Raw genomic sequence first — 24,194 nt, 5'->3', positions numbered from 1 at the left:
TCATCCGTCAAAAGCTTCGAGACGCGTTTAGCACAGAAATTTTTCATCGCCAAATTTTCAATGATAATGATGCGTGCACTGTCATCTTATCAATGCCAATACGATATCTGCAACCATGCGCACACTTGTGACCGACAATCTGAACTCGGCACTTAACGCACGCGTTAAGAAAAACTTGTTATTGATAATTTTTATACAAACCTTGTATAATCTCACAAAAAATGAACTCTGTTAATATATCGTAACAAAATTCAATTTTTATTACGATAGGTTAATAACCCTTATCAAGGTGTGTAGTTTTCGAGATATCAACCTCACGGGGTTAATCACATTAACTTTCCGCGATATTCGAAGATTTTCCTCTGAGCAAATTCGAAGGCAGTTATTCTACTGTCATCGTTTGAGAGGGAGTATTTTAAACTAGACAGTACCACAGTCCCTCCTCATGCTTTGTAGCTGAGAGGAAAACAAAGAAGGTAGACAAAATCAATGCAGGGTGTAATGAGGAGCAAGGGAATGTTGAAGGTTGTAATATAAAATGGGGGGTAAAGGGTACCGGATAAGAGAGGCAGGATCAGGAAAGGGGAATTGGCATGTTTGACGAAATGAAAGGAAGCAGGAAGTGTGAGGAGGCTAAGGGTGGTTTATGATAATGCAGATTATCTATTTCCTTGAGCGGTAGGATGAGTTTAAAAGTGTAGAAGTGCTTAGTCCCTGGGTCATCAAAAGTACGATCCTTACCGGTAGAAGACCTTAAATAACAGTTCTACAGTTCAACTCTCTAATTTCATTCCTGTTCAACGAAAAGTTCATTTATCCCAAAATGTCTCCCGGAATAGTGGGATGAGTTGGTAATTAATGGTTTCAGTACTAACTGAAAGGAGGCATGACTCCAATTCATGCGGGAGAAGCGGTCTCCATTAGTGTTTATCATTACTTTCCTTATTGTCAGAGAGTGCATATTGCTCCCAATCCCCTATTCCTTAAAGGGCTCTTCCACCGGGCGATCACGCAGAGCGGCTCCGCATTGTCCCCGTGGGCTTGGCCGCGACCCAACTCGAGGGACCTGGCGCAGCAGCAGGGCCGGCTGGTCGGCTGTAACCACCTCAACACCGCGGAGCTCGTCGCCTGCCTCAGGAAGGTGTCCGCTCACAACATCACGGAGAGTGGCGCCAAGCTAAAGGTCAGAAACCACACCACGGGGTGGTCCTTGGGGCTTCAGGGTCAAAGAGCGGCCTGCCCTCATTCGCGAAAGGGCGCCGTTGCCATAACGTCTCACTCTCTTCCCTCGTGGGAGAGGATGTTACTCTCATGAAAATATTCGACGATGGGATTTTGACGGAAATACATGATTTGAAAGTTTTCGAGCACGCTTTGACCATTTTCTGACCGGTCACTGTCTCCTGTCTGTGTGTTTGAGTATGTGAAAAGTATTTTTTTCATGATTATGATATCTAAAAAGCATTACCATAGGTAGAACAAGAATTATATATTTCATATTTCTATAAATAGCAGACCTGATTTGATTTTGGCCAAAGTTGACCCGCTATAAGTAAATGTTTGTCTTTTTTCCTTAGATACAAGAACTATTTTTTACTTAAATTCCGCGTAGAAATTCACATTTTTTTCTTGTTTGATAATAGGAATGTGGTGAGTTGATAGTATAGGATTTGATCCATCCTATGGATGAAGAGGTGAAATATCCGCTTGTTTTCGATGTTTGACCGCGGTGAATCTGAATTTCCATTTGCTTCGCTTTTGACAAACGCATTTCAATTTGTCTTAACTCCTGATAAAAAATAAATAGCCTGGTTTCTATGCGGAGTTCTGATGTTTTATGATCGTTTTGAATGTGATGACCATAGAAATTACTTCAAACTCCCCCCCAACCGGCTCATTTTCTTTAGAGTATGAACCTATTTCATTCTGGAAGTCTATTCAATTAAGTTGACGTAATTTTCTGGCAGAGGAACAGAAAATTTTTTAAGAAACCTGAGTTATGGAATATGTCATATAAGTTATTAAACGTTGTCCTAATCGCGACAGGAAACCCATCTGTCGGCATTAACCTGCTCGCTCGCATTTGTCGTTACAAGACTTTCTTGGTTGAGGGCATCGCTGGTCGGCTTTTTTACACTCTTTTCCATATTTTATTCAATACTATTGATTTTCCCAGTATTTGCTGTATGGAGGGTACATATTCTATATAGAGAGTAATGGCGTTTAATTGACTTTTCCTCAGCTATATTCTTCAACGCTGTTTCACAAATATCAAAACGGTAATGTATATTCTTCGATTGACTTTTTCCCGAGTTTGGCCCGATGCCATGTTGATTGATACCCATCTAATTTTCGCGGACAAACAAAACTCATTTTTACACCTGCAGTAAGTACAAAGAAACTTTATCGATACAGAAAGTTTTTAATTGGTTATTTGACATTTTTTTGTGATTTAAATATGGTACGAAAGACATTGCATTTCAACATTTGAATAAAAATGAAAATGTATTAAGTTTTAACAACAGTTCCGTTGCAGACCAACATAAACTGGCGTTAAATATACAGAAGATGTAATTTTACTATAGTTTACATTCTAGGAATTCATTTATTTTTCTACTACTCAGCCATTCCTTCAATACGTTCATTACCATTCATGAACTCATCATTTCTTAGGAGTTATAATTTATCATCGGAATTTAGCACTACTTTTCTAAATGATGAAAGAAGACACTTTGCTTTCCCAATTAGAATTTTTTTGTTGCGACCTAGATTCTTCAGACCTGAAGATGTTACGCTCTACCGATACCTAGTTTGTAATAAGAATACTCTATGTAGAAAAGCAATTTGCCTTCTTTAATCACGAATGATTTCCACCAGCATACACCTGAAAATGTGCTAGCTTCATTGGTGAAATTTCCCCACACTCCATTAGATTCAATTGTATGTACACAATACGTAAATAATGATTAGATTTTCGATGAATTTTATGACGCAGTTCTTAAGGCGTTGAAGTACATTTCCAACTTAACAAATCGAGACCACGGCAGTAGGAAACGCAACTTAGGCCAAATTCAGCTCCTCGAATGACAGTAATCGCCAATGTGAAACATAGCACCCGCTGCCAAGATGCTGCGGGGCAATATGTGCTTGGATACACTGCAGAGTCCATGGCATGAGAGCCGAGTACGAAGGAGACGACTAAGACAAGGGAATGCCTTCTGGGACGGAATGTCGCCATGGCCACGTTGTGAGTGAGGAGGGGAAGGTGAAGTAGTCACCATGGCAGCGTGAGCCCCTTAAATACATACACCCACAATGCATTTATGGCTCCTATTCTGCCTAACATGCAGGGGCTAAGCTCTGTAGCAAATATTTGATACGTGGTCTGCTCAATAAATACGCAAACTGGTGCAATCTGGCGGCAATGACGCTGACTAAAGCCCAATCCACCAGTGGCGCTAGTTTCCTGAGACCCAATGAGCCGTCTGTACTTGGCGGATCGTCGAGCTGTGCGTATGGTGCCAGTTATATAAGTTTCAGTTGTCCTTGTTTTTACTGTTCGTCGAAAATGGAAATTGATGAAATCACGGGGCAATCAATCTACATCAAGTTTTTTGGTGAAGTGCGGTAAGAGTTATCCAGAAATTACTTAAATGTTGACAGATGTTTACGGTGATAATGCTCCGAAGAATACATCCGTTTTCAAGTGGATTAAGCGTTTCAAAGATGGCCGACAAGAGGCCACGGATGATGCAAGGTCGGGACGACCTTCAACCACCTGTGTTGACGACAACATTGATCGTGTGCGGTCCTTTGTCCTTACCGTAAATGCTGAGTTCTACCTTACAATTCTCAAGCGTTTCAGAAATCACGTGCAACGTGTGCGTCCAAATTTATTAATTAATTTATTTATTTAAGAATTACGCTGCAATTAAGCGATTTTCCTGGTGGCAACGGTCAAGCTTGATCAATTATCAATGCTCTTACAACGAAAAATACACACACACGCACGCGAAAAACAGATAGGAGACAAAATATTCTTACATACAATGACACTTCCACATCACATGCAAACAAACTTTCACATCGCATAAAAACATTATTTTAATTACTGCAATGAAGTTTATCATCCAGTGGTTGGCTGCTATACACTTATTCTTAAAACTTCTAAAATCGGATGGAAAGGGCTCAAACAAACCGCCAGGCAGCTGGTTCCATTTAACAATAGCTATGTTTAAAAAAGAGTATTTTTTCTTATTTGTTTTTTGCGTTCTTATTTTTATTTTGAAACTATGGTCGTTTTTTCCCTTAAAGTTAGGCTTTTCCATCTCTTTCCATAAATCTTCCCACGCTTCGTCATTTTCAACAATTCTATGCATCGCGCCTAGCCTACTCCTTTTTCTTCTATTTTTCAAACCCTCTCATTTCAATACACCCAACATTTCTGGGACACTATCCGTTCTTTTTTACCTTCCGGGTACATACGGGTACTTCTAGTATAGGGATAACCAGTACCTTATATGCTTTTTCTTTGGTGGCTACGCTATTTCCTTTTAAATTTCTCATTACCCAATGCAATACTTTAAATGCCTTCCGTGTCACATTATCTACTTGGACTCCATACCCAAGATCCCTAGTTAAGTAAATGCCTAAATATTTGCATTGACTGCTACATGGGATTCTTTCTACAAAGAGGGTGTAAATATCCTTTTCTGAATTATTTTTGTTTGAAAAATTTTTATGCTTACTCTTACTAACATTAAAGCCCATGTTATTATTTGTAACCCAGTCACCAAGGCGATCGATGTCATTTTGTAGTATTACGCGGTGATTTACATGCTCTATCCGTCTGTATATAATGCAGTCATCAACAAAGAGTCTTACTTGGGAATTTAAATTGTTTGGTAGATCGTTTAAGCAAATTAGGAAGAGTAAAGGCCCTAGAACACTGCCTTACTTCAAGGAGATGGATGGTTCCTTCACCTTGACAATGCACCTGCTCATTCAGGATCGATTGTTTGCCAGTTTCTGGCAATAAATTCAATTACCATCCTTGATCATCCTCCCTTTTCACCATACCTGCGACATTTTCCTATTTCCAAAATGCAAAAATGTGATGAGGGGACATCACTGGGAAGATGTGGACACAATAAGGCAAGAATATACGAGGAAACTAAAAAACCTAACTTCCGAGGACTTCCAAGGGTGCTTTAAACGGTGGAAAAGTTGTCGATGTAGACTCAATTTTGCAAAATAAAGTTTTTATGGCCTGAGTTTGCGTATTTATAGGACAGACCTTGAATACTGGTGTATTGGGCATCGAATCATCTTAAATATACTGATATCTATACCCGTATACATTTTAATATTCGCTGTAATTTTCATCGAGTTGCTTTCTTTGATATTATTTTCTAACTGTTTTTAAATATAGTATACCGCCAAATTCTATAATATCCACAGTAGCATTCAATGCTCTGCGATCTCTGCCATATAAGTTACTACAAAATATTTGAAAATACACGTAGGCGGCATATTTTTGTACTTTTTCATTGGCATCTTAATTTGCCTTTTATCTTTGATGGCATTAGTAAGTATTCTTAAATCCACCGCAATATGCTTCGAGACCGATTGGCATCTTCAGGGTACTTGCGACTGTTACTAATTATTTGTAACCTACTTTTCAGCGTATATTTATTTACAAAGACCATCCACGTTTTTTAAAGTATAGCCACACATTTATACCATATTACTCTTAATACGAATCACCCAAGAACGCGAAAGTATTTGAAATTCCGAGAAGTGCCATTGAATTTTTCATGTTAAATTAAAAAAGAAATAAGTTGCTGGCGTGTGACTTAGACACGTGTGTACGGATACAGAATTAATATTTCTTATTTTGTTCACCTACAATAAATATTTATAAATACTCGTTTACTTGTTGATTTTTAGTGTTTGATTCGCCCTCCGCGGAATATGGTTACAGCAGAAACCCCTTTGTCGCTCATTGGCTCATTTTATGTAATGTAGCCCATCCTTGGCAGCACAGAAAAGTGAGATTTTTAAATAAGAAACTACATCTTCAATGATAAACTGTAATACGAGGGGATTTGGAGAGTATTCCTCCATTTCGCCTGGCATAACCACTAACGTAACTAATCCTTGCTAACGCAACATATCCTGACCATTCATGCATCTCTGTCCGTATCCTTAGTCATAGAGAGAAAAATCAAATAGAGAAGGTAATGTGCTGACTGCCACGCCAGATATTTTCCTAAGTGCGCGAGGGAGATGGTGTCTCCGACGAGAACCCGGAGCTGACCACTCTCTACTTTCGTGTTTCTTGCAGGTTTGGTCGGTGGACCCGCTGACGGTGTTCGCGCCCGTGGTGGAGACCGGGTGTCCGGACGAGCCCTTCCTGACCGATCACCCCTTGGTGCTGGTGGCCACGGGGAAGTACAACCGCCGGATGCCGTGGATGACGGGGGTGGTGCCGGGGGAGGGTGTCGTGAGGGCCGCCGGTGAGGACTTTAAACACTTCCTTTCTTACGGTGGAACAATACGCGCGATTCGATACACAACTGTTGAAATGGCATGCATTCTTTTGGTTCTTTTCAAGTGTTCCCTTCGGCTCATATTTACGTAATGATGGCTTCGAAATTAAAAATTCATCTATTGTCACCGCCGACGTGTTATTTAACCATTTTACGGCAAACGCGAACTAAAAATACCTTCAACTGGTTATTATTTTCGTGAAATGTTCACTCCTTTCAAACATTTCTATCGCTTGTGGCAAGCCAATGACTGCTTAAGGCGCGGAACATGAAAAAGTAATCATGCAAATGGTTTTAATTTTACGCATGTAGCTCTACTGTTTACGCATTATTGACCAACGCAGGTACTCAAGGATTACAAATGGAACGATTATGATCCACATACTATACATTCGTACATGCAATCATGACGCCTTGCTCAATTTACCTTGTCAAATTTTCAATTCCTGAGGTTCAAGGGACTGAACCTATGAATTTTTGCATCCTCTGTCATTGTAGTGTATTCTGTTTCATGTTTTACGCGTATTAATGCCCCAAAGCGCTCACTATTTTCGCTCGTCGTTCCATTATGACGCGATAACTGGTTATTGACGGACGGAAAAGGGGATGGCGTGCGTATATCATGCTGCTGCAAAAGGAAAAAAATATGACCACTGGAAGCGGTAGATAACATTATAAGTTTTTTAATTAAATTTTACATAATTTATAAATTTATCACTATTAAGATCTGCATGCATCGTTTTTGGAATCATAATAGTCAAATGGCAGATATGATTATAATGTTAACGAATCACTAGCCCCATTCCTAGTATTTATTGTAATATTTAACTAGCTGTAAGTTCTCCGACCTATGCTCACAAACCAATCCAACTAAGGCGCCTAATTTGTATGAACAAATGTTTACGTGTCAACTAAAACTAAGTATCCTCAGTTGATTTGAGTCATCTTCATGGCCCTCGCCAGCTTTCCTTTCCAAATTTTTACACTTAAACTCCTCCATATATCTTCGAGTCACAACCTTCGTTTAATCAGTATTTGCATTCGACAAGATGAAGTCTTCGTAAGTGAGAATGACGCCATGAGCCAGTTATATCTGCAATTCACCCCCCACCCGTCACTGCAGCCGTTACCAAAAACATCTCTTGCCCAGCATCGTACCACATCTCCAAAACCGTGTATCACCAGTGACCGCAAATGACTTAATCATAATTTTGAATATCAACAGTAAGAAATAGTAATTAATCATTCGCGAAGTACGATATATTATCATTGCCTAGGAATATGATTATAGATACCTGCGAAAGAATCGAATGCACACCTATTGCTATTTTCCCTGAAATCAGATTTTCAATGCAAACCATGGCTAGCTCAAATATCCAAGTTTACAATTCCTGATTTGTACATTCTGTTTTCGGAAGCTCACTGGGCATGAAAACTCTACGATAATAATTAGCACTAAACGGTTTGGTTGGATTCTTATCATCATAATTAGTTATAGATTCTACTTTTTCCTTAAAATCCTTCACCCCTCTCCACATTTCACAATTGCCTTTTTGCTTCATACAATTCCCGAAAGTTTCATTTGCGATTATCTGCGGTTATATATATATATATGCTTACTGCTGGTCATACTGAGTCTCTCAAAGGAACCAGGCAAACCTTGTAACAAAAAGAGTTTAAATATTTTACCACCCGAATCACATTTCTTCAACTGAGGAAAAGATAATATTACTTTGATCTATTTCTTTCCTCTCATGTGTTATTAGTTTTAGTCAGTGATATTTTATGCATATTGTGATAGAAGTATTGGTTTTCTTTTTGCAGACGTTTGCAATTTTTTTCAATCAATCGTCGCTTAGCGCAGCGTTAAATCCGATATGCATTTTTTCAGTTTTCATTCATTTATTTAGAGTCAACTTTTTTGTAATCCCTAGTCCGTTTTCACTTCCACTCGGATTTTTGGATGTAATTATCTCTAAACAAAACTAACTACAGCTCACTGTTCCTCGCCTCTTCCAGTACTATCACCGCTTCATAAATATTTTATGAGCAAGCTTTCCATTGGCTGATAACATTTCCTGCGATTGTGGCCGTAATTTTTCATTCGTGATTCAAGCTACTCTAAACACCGCTGACGAATTCGTCGACACTTAAACTTTGAAATAGCAAGCTTAGGTAAATGATGGTCATATCGGATACGTCGTTCATTTGTCCACCTACCACGATAACTAAGATTAGAACGGGTCGGTCGGTAATGGACTCTAATAAACCTCCTCCTTTTGACCCTTCGCAGCGATCCTGAGCGACCCCGAGTTACTAAAGGACCTGAACGCTCGGTTGGACTCCCTGGGGCCTTTCCTCTTTGAACTGGAGAAGAGCGTGGTGGACCCTGATAAGTCTCCCGGGGCCAAAGACCTCTGGAGCAGCGTCGCCGACCACTACCTCAAGACGTCAAAGGGCACCGAGCCACACGTGGGGGAGGACACTACCCAAGGATTCGTTGACGTGAGTCAATGACGCTATGCGCGTCGACCCGGGGGCGTATCCTTGGGATTTGGGGCCCAAGGGGCGGTGGGGATCGACGCCCTAACAATTGCTCGGTGTTGCTCGATCTAAAGTTTCCTTCCAAATGTCAGGTCTCTGCGACCTATTTCATGTTTAACATCAACGCGAGAGTATTACAGTGCAACTGTAGCAGCAGTACTGTAACAGCTTTAGCAAAATGTAATATCTGATTTCAGAAGGGAAAGATATATTATTTATTTGCGCTCATAATTTATATTACTGTATTTTATAAGGCATTTTAAACTTACTTTTTTTTACAACAAATCACTCACTCGTTTTTATTTTGATAGAAACTGTTTTCATCAGATCAAGATAATGAGAGCACTAAAATCAATTAACCACAACTATTAAAGTTTTTTTAGTCAGTGTTAAAACAGCACAAGACCAATTAAATTAAACAAATAAATACTCATTTGAACATTAATACGAATTGTCCTCCATCCCAATAATCTAAGACTTCAAGAGTAAAGATGGCGCGAATTACTCTCACTTTAAGCCCCAAAAACAGTCCATTCTTGCATGCTACCACTTCTGCCTTTTTCCCAGCGGGAATTTTAAAGTTTGTTCAACTCAAGTAAGCTGGTTGTTTAGTAAGACGAAGGGACTGCCATGGTTGCTGAAGACATCACAGAACCTCTGTGAAAGTCATAGAATAAACCATTACAAAAACGATGAAAATCGATATATGCTATTTTAGTACCCTGCAAGCCACCGCCTGGGTGTACGGAAGAGGGTGAATACGCACCAGAATAATTTTGATCCGAATATGAACCTACCAAGGTCGATCAATATTATGTTCCCTCATCGACCGTGGGAAAAATGGCATTTTTAATCTATCTGATCTACCCTTTAATTTTATTGACATGATCTCTCCTACCGTAGTAAGGTGGGGGTAGTAATACATTTTCAACACCACTGCTAAAGAGACGTCCTTCCGATGTAAGCAAGAGATTTAATCTGTAATGTAACCTTGGCTCCATGAGTTATTCAAAGCCCAGCTCCTATTATATTTTGTATACGCTACTGAGATCATCATAACAAGGTTTTACAAATCTTGCTCTTCTACGCTGCACGCAATCCCATTCGCCAATCAATGGAGTAGTTACCAACAGTATAACATACGTAGCCCGCGATCGGCGGTGACAAGTTAATCTGAAAGTGGTGGAGTTTAAATAGGATAGTTGGAGACCTAACATCCGCTGCTACGAATCCTTTTGACTCCTTTCAGATTGATTGTATGTATATGCAGAAATGTTAACGACTAAAATATTGGCTATATTTATTGACCCTGGAGTTAGTAATTTGAATACCCGTGTCAGACTATACCCGATTGTTCCTAAAGGTTCTTAAAACCAAGGCTTCCTCAGTTCCAAAGACCCAAAATATCGTAGTGCAGTGTATACGACACCATGTTGTGTTCTTAATATGGGTCTCAAAAATGCACCAATATAATTCACTCCTTCTACCACATGATTCCTATTGCTAAATATATTTAAAATATTTTTCGTCAACCGTGGACTAGAGAAATAATATCTACGTAGCTATGCTATTTTAAAACTCCATTTCCGAAAATTTCCATTATACAAAAATACCAATTTCTGAAAAAGGAGCTGCGCAACGAAGAATTAAAAAATGATTGAAAATAATGCAAAACGGTTGCAAAAGTGGATCGAGATGGTGCGGAGGCTAACGTACTGGCTTCCCACCCAGTGAGCCCGGGTTCAAATCCCGGCGGTGTTGAATATTTTTCAGAGGTATCTCGATCCCTACTTGAGGTGCTTTGTGGATGGCACTTTGAGTGAGTACGCCGTCCGTCGGGTGGGACGTTAACCTGCGGACCCCTTGGCACCGTTCGTAAAGAATAGGCTAATGTCGATGCCGGGTTTCTTTCCAGCCTTCATCCTTTCCTGTCCATCCCCTATGGCGCGAATTACCTCAGTTGTCGGTCGTCTCCCATAAATACTACAACTAAGGTTGCAAAATAGGGAAAAACTTGCAACTTCTTTTTTAATACACACACGAGATGGATGGAGAAATTCAATACGTTCACCAATCAAACGGAAGGGGGTGAATGCGGAGGAGGGTGCACTTACCACCCCGGATATACCGACTGCGTGCCCGCCGCATCGATGGTACACGGGCCGGTTGCTGAGGAACATCCTGAGGTCCTTATTCGGCAGCACGGTCGCCCTGTAGCACCAAAACTGCTTGCTCGTCAGGTTGGAGTAGAGGTCCAAAATGTCTCTGCCGTTGGTCAAAATTCTCATAAAATATGAAGGCTAATTTAGAGGACATTAATTGGAGTAGTTAGGGCGCTTCACACTCATTAAAAAGTCTTGTTATTTAAGATGGGAATAGCATAGCGGATAATATGAGAATAATGAACCAGGTACAAAGAAGATGAAGATAATGAAACAGACCATTGAGAATAGAAGTAATGAAAGGAATAGGGATTATTTCAATACAAAAGGTGTCTTTGTACGGGTCAGAGCGCCATTTAAGAGTTAGAAGGATAAGATTGAGCGGGAGGCTTTTGAGATGTGGACGTGGAAAAGAATTGAGGAAATAAGTCAAATGAAAAGCGAAAAATAAATAAATGGATAAATGAAAGGGAAAATTGGATGTTACAAGTTTTTAAGTACAAAATTGAAGAAGACGAGAGAGGTAAATTTGGAGCATGTTGATGGTCACGGACTATTGAATACAGCAATAAAGAGAGGATATTGTTGGGCAGGCTATAAGGAGGTGGAAGGAAGAATAGGAGGAATATTAAAAGGGATGAAGGGAGGCTGAAGTTAAATGGATTCGAAGAACGATTTATTGTTCTAGGGTAGAGTGTTCTCTCACTGGAGTATAGCGTCGTGTTGTGCCCAGAACTGTGGTGGTGCTTCGTAGCGTCAAGTATTTCCCTTGTTTGGTGGTCAAGTGATTGATTGGTCTTTTCTATCCACCGCTTCGGCAGGCTTACACTGACCGAGGCTTCCTTCACGCGATGACCAAGGCCATCCAGCTTCACCTACGTAACTCACACAGCCCCGTATACTTCTACGAGTTCACCTTCCGAGGGAGTATCAGCTGGTCTACGCTGTTCGCTGGCAACAACAAGGACTATGGTGAGTGGTCGAGGGGTCAAAGTGGAAGGGAACGAACGGAAGGGCACTCCTCAAAAGAAGAAATATCACATCAAACCAATATTCTGCGTTACTTTGACTCTATTTGACGTTTGGCCATTTGCTTCTGTGCAAGTGGAAAATCTAACAAAGCTTTTGGTTTGTAAATTATCTCAGAAAAAATACGCATTTTTTTATTACAAAAGTTACTTATAAAATGGTTACTCTATAAAAAAACTGATTATTTTATAAATTTAATTATATTTAAATATTTAAGGACTTACATTCCAGTTACAACAGACTTATGATAATGTTGAAATCATGTCCACCAATAATCATTATTAAGTGGTCATTGATCCTCTCCGTCATAAATTTGCTCTCATCAGTCCTCTTATTTTATGTGTTCATCTCTCAATGGTATAAACGACATCTCTTCTTTCATGATTTTTATTGCTTTCCTCGTGTATTTCAAACCTGGTTCCGTTATCTACTTGTCCTCTTCTTCTGACTCACTTCGGCCAGGAAAGCCGTTACTTATTACCAACTGTGCCTTCTTCCATCCAGCATTTTTCAAAAAAATCCTTCTTTTGCTGCAAATGTTGACTCCTTTTCTCAGGTGACGCAACAGCCCATGACCCGCGTGTTTTTCGAAATTAATCCCTGCCTAAATCTTGAAGAGAGGTTTTTTATGACTGAGTTTGAATATCTTTTTTTATTATGAGCATTTTTCTTCTATTTTTAAAAACACTTGTTCCGCGCTACATTTGTCCATCACAATTTATTCATCGACGCTAATTTCGTTTCAACTTTCCCCTTTCTTCAAGCTTCTAGATAGGGAAATTAAATCTTTCTGTTGCCATCAGTCCTTCTGGTCATTACCTTGGCTTTGATTCCATCCTTAGATCATTATTCATCACCGTCCTTCTCCAAGTTAATGAATGTGCTCTGCCGATTGTCTCTCCTTTCTTTTGGATCGATGCTAAGTCGTCGGGAAAAACAACAAATGCTTTCTCCGAGGATTTAAACTCCTGCGGCCTTCCCTTCGCTTGCAATCGCAGCTTTGCGCTCTGCGGAGAAGTCGCGGGCCGGGCCTTCATTGGTCCCTTGAAAGAATTCACATCCATAGGATGAGAGATTATCGTCAATTTCTGCGATATTTCAACTGCAGTCAGCACACAACAAAGATTTGTCACTATTTTCCTTTTCACTATCAACCTATATGGTTAAGGAGTACCAGTAATTTGTTTTTCTTACAAAAATGGATGATTTTGATATCAATGTTATCACAAAACTTTACAAAAATGAGATATATATATATATACATATATATATATATATATATATATATATATATATATATATATATATATATACATATATATATATATATATATATATATATATATATATATATATATATATATATAAGCAAATACTTGCAATCAACAGTTTTTTATGCAATTACAGTCGTTTTGGAGGTCTTTGGAACGAATCTTGTTCACAAACGATTTTATTAGAAAATTACCGCGTTAGAAAGGATTTTTTTCTTCGTGTATCAAAGTCAGAAAAATTATACAGGGTGTTTTGACGACTTTGTGGAGATCAAGGGATCTGGTTTCGAATCTCGGCCAAGGCGAGCAATCTGTACACTTTGAACTACTTGCATTGTAACGCACATTTAGCGGGTGACTTCGTTAAAAGTTAATGTCGCGGCATCTCCCCACAGTTTCTTGGAATTTTTTTTACGATTCACGGTCTTCCATTTATATTGTCAAAAGGCATGTTTCAAATAGTGTTGAATGTGTGGGCTGGAAAAATGAGAGATAGTTTAATCAATGGTTGATCTAGAGACGGTTATTTACTACGACTCTCGACGCTGCCTTGATTCAATGGCGTATTCGTGTGTTTATAGATGGAAGGTATTCGTTATTACAGCGCCCAACGCATATCGATGGGAGCAGAATGTTTATTATTGCTGAACTGATTCCAGTTTATTTGAGCATATAATAATCTTTACCTTTGAGATTCTATTTTTTATGTTTTAAATAATATTGAGATTGCCCTGGATAAAGAAGTGTTGACACCGCCCAACTGAACTTTTCTTCCACTTTCAGGCGTGAGCCATTGCGATGACCTGCTCTACTTGTTTCATGCACCCGCTCTCTTTCCGGACTTCGCCCCTGGCACCCCCGAGACCAACACCGTTGACCTGATGGTCACCTTATGGACCAACTTCGCCAAGTTCGGGTGAGAAAAACCTAACGACACCTTCGACTCGTTTCTCAGCTAAAATGTTCCAGTACCACACAATCAGCTGCTAATGAACAAGCAGCAATCTTATTCAGGCACTTTCTAACTATCTCAAGAACATTGGTGTTTGATCCCATTATTGAAGTCTCCAGTTCAATCTGGGAAAATGTTCAGAAATGAAAGTCTGGGAGAGTGAGTATTTATATTCTAGCACTAATGGACTCGAAAGGTTATTTAGGCATTTATAGCATTTATTTTTATTTAGTTGCTTACTTAAAATAGGAATTGGATTGGTGGTCAAGCGTAAAAAATCTAAGAATTACACAGTATCATCGGACCTAAGATGGGAAAAACACTTCAGAAACATTCGAGGTCGGTAAATTAAGTAATGGGACGGGCAACGTAGCGTTCAATCTGCCAACACTGGAGGCGCTGGGCTTGGAGGGGCGGCAAACCCGCCTTCAGTACGGGTTTGAACTCGCTCGAGTCATTTGGTTGTCCGTAGCGATTTGTTTTGTGAAACAGTTTTTTCTATTGTATTGTACGAAGTCTGTGAATTACGAGACTGATTATTTTAAAATTTTTTCATTCCAATTGAATTACAATTTTATATTTTCACCCTGAAAATAACTTCCTTCTGAATCCACACAGCGCTGTCTTCAAAGTTTGTCAATAGCCCAGGTTTTTCGGTGGTTTAAGGCATTTTCAGAAGGAAGAGAGTCGATTGAAGATGAACCACGAAGCGGAAGGCCTTCAACTTCAAGAACCGATGGAAATGACGACAGAATCTTGTACGTTCAGATCGTCGGTTGACAGTCAGAACGATCGGTTAAGAAGAGTTTAATTTGACTTACACAATTTTTCATTAGATTTTGACCAATGAATTGGAGATGAGAAAAATATGCGCAAAAATGGTTCCAAAAAACCTTTCGCAAGACCAAAAAGACAAGTAGTTTTTTAAAACATTCCTGTGGCTCCTCAGCCTCCTTATTCGCCTGACTTGAATTGAGTCCTTGTGACATTTTCCTCTTCCCGAAGTTGAAAAATCACCTCAAGGGAACTCATTTTGGGACAATCAAAAACATTCAAACGGCTGTAACCGACTAGCTGAAGGCTATTCCAGTATCGGAGTTCCAGCACTGCTAAGATGAGTGGAAGAACCGTCTCCAGCACTGTGTGGCTTCAAAACGAAGTTATTTTGAGGGTGACAATATAAAATTTTAATCATATTTGAATGAAAACATTTTTTTAAATCAATCTCATTACTTAATTACACAGACCTCGTACACGGAGAAGCATGAAGGAAACCAGTGTTCATCAAATCAATATGATGGGGGTATTCGAATGGAAAAGTTGAAAGAGGTGTTCTATCGCGTTGGTTAGACCTCAACTTGAATATGTGTCGAATATTTGGGACCCTGTGGAAAATCAAGTATTCATGGAATGAAAGCTTACCTATCAAGAAAAGGCCTGGCCGTTTAGTGGAGAATATTTAAACGAAGATAAGGAATTAAGTAAGGAGTCCAAATAAATACAAAGATGGCGTGCGCGATTAAAAATGTTCGATAAATACAAATCAGTCGAGTTGAACGCTGAAACGGAGAGTGGGAATAATCCTTTGCATTTGCATCGGTCGACGAGAGAGAGTGCAGAACCAGAAGTCAATGGAGAGATTGACGGCTGCAAAGGAATAGTCATAATTAAGAAATCCTTTTTTTCGCTCGGGTGAAGCAGAGGGTGCCCAGAGAACCGTATCCGGGAATAGAACCCGAATCCTCCGTTCAGTAATCCAACGCTCTACTCCTGGACTACAACGGGATTTGCAAACCATTTGAATACAGTCCTAAACACAACATGGAACTTTCACAGTCGTATATCGTCAAATGTGTGCTAGGAATAAGTTTGACTCCAGCTATTACTACGAGGAGAGTCCCTAAGCTCTCAAATTTCAAAGACTTGTTCCCTTAGAGACGGCCACCTGATCTTAGCCAAAAATGAAAGAAAATAATCGTATAAATAGGCGAATTTCGTCACTCGGCTGCCTGTTTCTAAATCTGTTTCTCTTTTACCTCACCTCTCCGCAATGGTCAGGAATCCCACTCCAAAGGCCATCCGAGGTGTCACGTGGCCACCGGTGACGCCCAGCAACCCGCGCCTCCACCTAGACGTGGGTGCAGCGCTGCAGGTGAAGGAGGCCCTAAACGAGGACCGGCTGGCCTTCTGGGACTCCCTGACCCTGGTCGAGAACGCTCTTTCCTCCCCCGTCTGGACCCCAGGCACACATCCCGGCGTGGAGGGGCGGCTGCGGCCGGACCTGAAGGGCGACTGCCCCGCAAAGTGAAGCGTGGTCCCGGCGTCGTCGTGTGACTCCGTGATGGATGACGACGGCGACACGCGTGGCGGCGAACGCGTGTGCGGTTGCCAAAGGAACGAGTGCCGAGGGGTGGAACACCGAACGGAATGAAAATAACCCACCCCCATGTCGATGCCATCACAAAAAAATCCAACTAGGGTTCAATCTAAGAGCGAACTGCGAATTTTAAGTGAAACAACATTAAACAAATAGCTTGAATACTCGTCCCTCAGTGACTGACTCCACTCCGAATGCTGTGGTCGTTCGTATTTACGTACTTCCTTCGGCTATTCCTATGATCCTTCCTTTTCTGCTGTCTCCCTCTATTACGTCTTCATGTTTTCGTGTAGCAATAGCTAGACTCAGCATCATCTAAGTGTGGGATGAAATTGAATGAAATTTTTTAATGATTAAGTATTTTATTTCTTGAAGAATTTTAATTCCAAGTGCTTTTCGACATTATTAGTTTCATAATCAGTATATTTGTGTTAGCATATGTTCAGTGGTTCAGAAGGATTTAATCGGTGAGAGTACAAGTATGAATATATATATATATATATATATATATATATATATATATATATGTATATATATACATATATGTATATATATATATATATATATATATATATATATATATATGTATATATATACATATATGTATATATATGTATATATATACATATATGTATATATATATATGTATATATATATAAATATATGTATATATATATATATATATATATATAGATTCTGAAGACGACAGCCGTGCTGTCGAAACGTAAAATAACAAATTGTGAGTGTCCTTTCTTTGTGTCTCTATATTCTAAAAATCTACATCTGTGTTTTTATATATTTGTGTGTCGCCGAAGAGCGTTCCATTTCGAAGATATTTTATATATATATATATATATATATATATATATATATATATATATATATATATATACACATATATGTATATATATGTATATATATACATCTATGTGTGTATATATATATATATATATGTGTGTGTGTGTGTGTGTGTGTGTGTGTGTGTGTGTGTGTGTGTGTGTGTGTGTGTATGTATATCTTCGAAATAGAACGCTCTTCGGCGACGCACAAATATAAAAAAACACTGAAATAGATTTTTTAAGCATAGAAGCTTTTAGTAGAAGACCAGACTCTAGACGAACTTCGACTATCCTTGTAAATTTGTAAATATTCGATGTATATATTTAAATGCACCTGCCATGTGGGAAGGGATTTTGATAGATAGATAGAAACTATTTCGAAAATTTCGAGGGAACGACAACATAGATTATTCTGCTGTTCGCAGTATAGTCTTGTTCGCTCGTTTCTGCGGAAAGTAAAGTTTCCGAAGTCGTTTGTTTCATTATTCACACGAGTTCATTTTCTTAAGTGCATTTCATTTTCATTCCATATATTTATGAAAACTACACAGTTTCAAAGGCAGTTGTAATGATTTCCAAGGACTTGAGGTACTGGACCTTGATTAGTCCAGTACAATGCTAATGTTACGCCGTCCTGTTAAGTGTAATTGTGTCGTAAATCTACAAGAAATCTACTACAACCTTGTAAGACGCATCTATGGGCCTGCCATGGTCCGAACAATGGCGCAGTGAACATATTTGTCTTTCCTCTGCCCGAAGCCCAACGAATGGCGGACGATATCCAGCAAGACTGTGATTGTATCTGACAGCCCCATTAGACGGGATGTACGCCGATTGGTAAATTCAGGATTTCGAAACGTTACAGTGTGTGTGTGTGTGTGTGTGTGTGTGCGTATGCGCGCGTGAGTGAATTTGTCTAAATTAAGAGGTTGTACTCTAAAAATAAATAAATGAATTTGTTTATTTATTTAAGTTTCTCTTAATCAACCACAACTTACGGCACCAGTTTATGGTGATCTATATGAATCTATCCCTGCCTCTGATCCTTCACTTGTAATAGTAGTTTTATGGGGGGTCACCGACAGCTAAGGTCATTTGCGTCATTAGGGATAGATGGGAAAGGATGAAGGGTTGAGAGAAACCCGGTGTCGGCATTAGTCTACTCTTGTCGAAAGGCTCCCAGTGGTCCACAGTTTAACGTCCCATCCGACGGACCTCGTACTCACTCCAAGTGCTCTCCACAAAGCACCTCAAGTAGGGATCGGGATACCACTGAAAAATATTTGTTGTCTCCAGCATTTGAACCCGGGACCTCTTGGTGGGAAGCCTTTACGTTAGCTACCGCATCATTCCGGTCCCCGATCATTGCCTTATTCATACTGTCTGTATATTGAACATTTTCAAAGTACATGCGCCAAAGACTCATTGAGGATGAGGAAAGTAAACCACCCTCAGTTGTCGCACTTGAAAATAGGACGTGTTTGGCTTTCGTAAGGGGCTTGTAAGGAGCTGATTCATATTTCGACACAATTTAAAAAGAGACATATCCAAGTTTATTTTATACAGATTCCCTGAAGGGTATGATAAAAAATTGAAATTTCGATCCAAAAATATCAACACCTCGCCATACTATTTTCTGAGATACTTTCAAGTGTTATTTTTTTTTAATGTTCCCTGAAAAAAAAACAAGATTAGGAGGAATTTCTGTGCCTCCACGTCGGAGTGTCACATTGAACAACTCGATTCCAACTTCTTGAAACACTGTAAATGTCTATGCGTACACGGAACTGATCCTTTCAAATAATGATGAGCTGGGACGTACAGCCGCATTATTAATCCTTCCATTTTTTATAATTGCCTTCAGTTAGATGGATTAAAGTAATTTAAAGCACCTTAGCAAATTAATGAGCCAACTCGAGTATCAATTCACCCTAACTTCACTCTCGCTGACCATTAATCATTCCCAGTAAACCCTTGGAATATTGTCGTTCAGCTGCTCTGTCACGTCCAACCATCCTGTCATTGATGAGGGTAGAAAAAGATAAATATGCACTTCCAAATAAAGATTTAATGTTTCACAACCATGATTTCGATGCTGCGTATCATCATCAGGTGAAATTCATATTTTTTTTCAACTTATATGTCCTGGCTCCAAGAGGGGTGGAAAGTAAGGGGAGAAAGGGAGAGGGGCTGAGTGCAGGCGCAGCAACTTATTATTGGGCTGGGGGAGGAAGATAGTATATATTTGAAGGTTTCTGACTCTAATTGCGGGAGTTTATGTTCATTAAATGATCGTTAAATGAAGAAAGCAATGTAACACTCCCCCGTTCTTAGAAATAGCAGCGGAAAAAAACACATTGTGCTCTCCATTTAATTAGGGGAGTGATTGTCTGCAATGGTTTGACCTTCATTGAGGGACGGTCGATGGTCATCACTGCCTTGGTGGGGGTGGGGTTTGCGCGGAAAGATATTGGAGTCTTTTAAGAATTTTAGGAGGGGGGGAACGGGAGAGGTATATTGTTTCCCTGGTCGTGAAATATTAAATCTTTATATGGAAGTGCAAAGTTTTCTTTTTTACCATCATTATGAAGGAATTCCACAAAGTTAAAACTGAAACTGTTATGTTAATCCTGTTCTTGTTTAAAAATGGATGGATTTCCTAAGTATTTCTGCCAAGTCCAATCATGTCTAATTTAAAATAAACGCCAACGATGAATCAGACTCATTTCCAGGAATTTTGTCCATCACTGTGAAATGAACACTGGGGTGAAAGCAAGAATTGTGCATGGCACTAATGCTAAGCTCAATATATTTCTTAATATTTTCACAATTCGATTCAACGCTGCCTTTTCCTACAGTGGATAAACAAGAGGACGACTGTTTTCCCTTGTAGAGCAGCACACTCAGAAGAAATCATAAGCGAGGAGCCAGTTGCCGAGAAAGTTGCGTCTTTAATGCAAGTTCAAATCCCAGTTTTCTGGACGTATACTGAAAGATCCTGCTAGAATTAAGGCTGCCAGAACACCGAAGGGACCATTGAACATTATATTACGCCTTCCAGATATGTAATCTCATTAGTATGGAGAGGATAGTGATAACAAATAGCACAGGAGCTAAATTCTATCCTACATACATAATTCTAAACAACGTCGAAATTGCTCTTGATGGCCTGTATTTCTAGGGCCATGTATCCATTGCTGGGAACTTTAACGACCAAATATCATGAAAGTATTGCGTTTCATTCTGATGTGTCTGTATATTCCGGCGATGATTCCGGCTTTCGCCGGTAACTTCGACGTAGTACCCTCGGTGTGGCGTCCTTGTTCTGTTCTTCTCCTCGGGTGATGCAAATCTCGACCCTGGGCTCTCCCGTACTCCCCCTGTTTATATTCACTATCAGAAAGTGTAAAGCACTGAGAATAAGCTTTGGTAAAATGATTCCCATACCCAAGAACATTCCCAATTGAACGCACAAGTGGTATCCCTCTAGTAATAAATACCCTTCCTTGTAGTGACCCTCTCGGAAACTTGGGTGGCCCCCTCAGTTAGCGATTGTAAAACATCCTCTTCGAATTCCCACAGTGTTTAGCGTCGTGATCGATCTTCGAGTGGCATTGGAGTATTTCTTGTCATTGTGCGGTGCGCAGTTTCATTGACCCCCGGTAATTACGGTAGATTGAAGAATTTTTTTCTGGTTGTTTCAATCATCTAGTGATGTTTCTATTTTAGAAAATTGTTTTGACTCTCTGTTTGAAGCTATTAACCTCGAACAGTAATACTTTTCGGTGATTTCACTTGTGCATACGCTGGAACTCTCAAACAGACAGCGAAAGATGATTTTTCAAGTGAGTGTTTCATTCGTGTACTTCGCTTTCCCCAGAAGTCTCCAAGTCACTCTTGACGGGGCAACGTTAGCCTTTCTCCTTTCCTACGACCCCCTCCTCCACCCCCTGAGATCTTGATCGAAATACCTTCGACCCAAACCTCGAATCCATCGAGATCTGCGCTCAATGTCCGCTCCGCGAAAGCATCGCGTGGTTCCCCCCACCCCCCTGCCCGCCAAAATCCAACTATGCTTGGTCCAAGGTTCACAGGGTAGGACCTTGAAACCACTTGATAGACCTCATCCCTTGGAGTCGCCCGAAAAAGGGATAGATATCCTTCACTCCATCCTTTAGTGTACCAAGAAACTGCGGGAGATGCCACAACAGTAACTTTTAAAGGCGCCATCCGCTAATATGTATTTAAATGCAACAATTTCAGAGTGTAAAAATCATTTGCTCCGGTAAAAATCATCCTTGTCAAGACGAATGATTTTTGCATTCTGAAATTGTTGTTTCATTGGACCATTAAGGAAACAGTTGCAATTTGCTAAGCCGAAAACGAAAAAAATACCCACCTATTTTAGGTTGAATGCAATCCAAATTCTCAGGAGCAAGAATCGTGCGCGGTACATCTTTTTATTATCTCTATTATTATTATTTCATCGTACCATGCAAGTCACCGCTAGGGCGTGCGGCAGGGGGTGATTACACACCAGACCCATATACATACTTGCAGCATATTCTAAATGAGGCTTAACGAGTGAAAGATAACAATTCTCTTTAACCTTTTTATCTTGTTTCCCCGAGACTTTTCTAATAAATCCTAATTTTTTGTTAGCTTATCCACATATTCTCCGTGTATTTTTCACCCAGGAGAGGTCGTGAGTGAGGGTAACGCCTACGTATTTAATTGAGTCTACACATTCCATTTCGGTGTTCCCGATGTAGAAAGCGTTCTGGAGCGAATTACTCTTGTTCCAAATATATATGACTACGCTTTTTTTAAGTTTAATTCTAATTGCCAAGTGTCGCACCAGCGTTCTATAGCATTTAGCTCATCTGCGAAAGGTACTTAATCCTCGGGATTACGGATATCACGGTAAACCACTGCGTTGTCGGTAAATCTGATCTTAAATTAGTGTTTTAGTAGCAGTTGTTATTTAAGGAAGGCGACCGACAGCTGAGTTCATTTGCGTCATTAGGGATGGATGGGAAAGGAGGAAGGGCGGAGAAAAACCTGGCGTCGGCATTAGCCTACTCCTAACGAAAGACGCCAAGGGGTCCGCAGTTTAACGTACCATCCGACGGACGGCGTACTAACATCAAAACGCCCTCCACAAAGCACCTCAAGTAGGGATCGGGATACCACTAAAATAGATATGCCGTAGGATTTGAACCCGGGTCCTCTTTGGTAATTTTCTGAATCCCTTATTCAGCTATATTAGTTGCAGAAATCAATGAGTATTTACTGTCTGGAGGGTCATCCGCTTGATCACCCGTGTCGCCAAGTGATCATTAGGGCAGAGTCCTAGGACTATATCTTTACATCGATCATCTAGCCTCCCTAGTTATTTTCTCCAAATATCACATCCTGTTCTAAGCTGACCATTGCAAGATATTTACAAAAACACATAGTACTGCAGACAGTTACGATCTTCTGGATACCTTAAGTCGGATCTCAGAACGGTGAAATTTCAGGAAACTTAACATGAACCCAAGTAAATCCAATGCTATGCCTATCTTCCTTAAAAATTCCCCTTTAACTTGAACTACACAATTGATTTCTTGCCCCTGAACTATTTGTTCTCATTAAAGGGTCCATTCGAATTAGCAGATTATAAAATATATTATTCCACTCGATAGATCAAGGTAGTTAAATATAAAACCATGTCTTTCCTATACCTACGCCTCTTCATGGAAATCAGAAAAACCCGCGTACTTCACTCGTACCTTTCAACTGTTGTCCTTCCAAGTATTTTGCCTTGCTCTCCCATTGGGTCGATTTCAGTTCCAACTAACCTCAAGACGTAATGAATAACTAGTTGAAGCACTTTTCCACTTGATAAAAATATTTTTATTTACGACCGGGTTTCGATGTATTACATCATCATCAGGTCTGATGATGATGTAATACATCGAAACCCGGTCGTAAATAAAAATATTTTTATCAAGTGGAAAAGTGCTTCAAATAGTTATTCATTATGTTCGACTTCCACCACATCACGCCTGAAGCTACTCAATTTAACCTCAAGACTTTTAACATTGTGCCTAATAGTACCTCGTTTTTGCAATATGTCTACATGTGCCATTCTGTCTTCGCTCCCCATCTGCAGTCTTCCCAATCACATGCTTCGAACCAATTTATAGATCATACATAATATTAAAACTCGTTGCTGACTGTCCTGAATTGTTTTTCTGATGCATCTGAGAGTAACATCTTGACCTCCTCGCAGACATTTCATGCGCCCGTTCCTAGATTATCACTCAATAAACGCCCGCTTTTCTTCAGCGCCTTTTCTCGCCTGAATTCTCTTCCTGATTGCACTAATCCGTTCTATCTATCCTCAAACACATTTATCACCCAAGTCCTATCTCATTTCTACGATCAGTAATTGGAACCTTCTCTGTCAACATTAGTTTAGATT

The 24,194-nt window shown here is 39.8% G+C and overlaps 1 protein-coding gene across 1 annotated transcript in view; it reads left to right on the top strand.

Moving 5' to 3' along the window:
* Positions 1-17,205, top strand: part of LOC139693310 (juvenile hormone esterase-like) — a 42,895-nt gene extending 25,690 nt beyond the window's left edge. Inside the window, exons 5-10 of the mRNA XM_071591422.1 lie at positions 990-1,183; positions 6,347-6,518; positions 8,845-9,056; positions 12,079-12,229; positions 14,341-14,473; positions 16,568-17,205. Coding sequence (XP_071447523.1) covers positions 990-1,183; positions 6,347-6,518; positions 8,845-9,056; positions 12,079-12,229; positions 14,341-14,473; positions 16,568-16,817 — 1,112 coding nt within the window. The 3' untranslated portion in view covers positions 16,818-17,205. The remainder of the gene's footprint in view (positions 1-989; positions 1,184-6,346; positions 6,519-8,844; positions 9,057-12,078; positions 12,230-14,340; positions 14,474-16,567) is intronic.
* Positions 17,206-24,194: the final 6,989 nt, after the last annotated feature.

The sequence above is a fragment of the Hetaerina americana genome, unplaced genomic scaffold (genome assembly GCF_022747635.1).
Source record: "Hetaerina americana unplaced genomic scaffold, ioHetAmer1.1.p SCAF_46, whole genome shotgun sequence".
Taxonomy (NCBI): Eukaryota; Metazoa; Arthropoda; class Insecta; order Odonata; family Calopterygidae; genus Hetaerina; species Hetaerina americana.
This window is presented reverse-complemented; position numbering and strand designations above follow the sequence as displayed.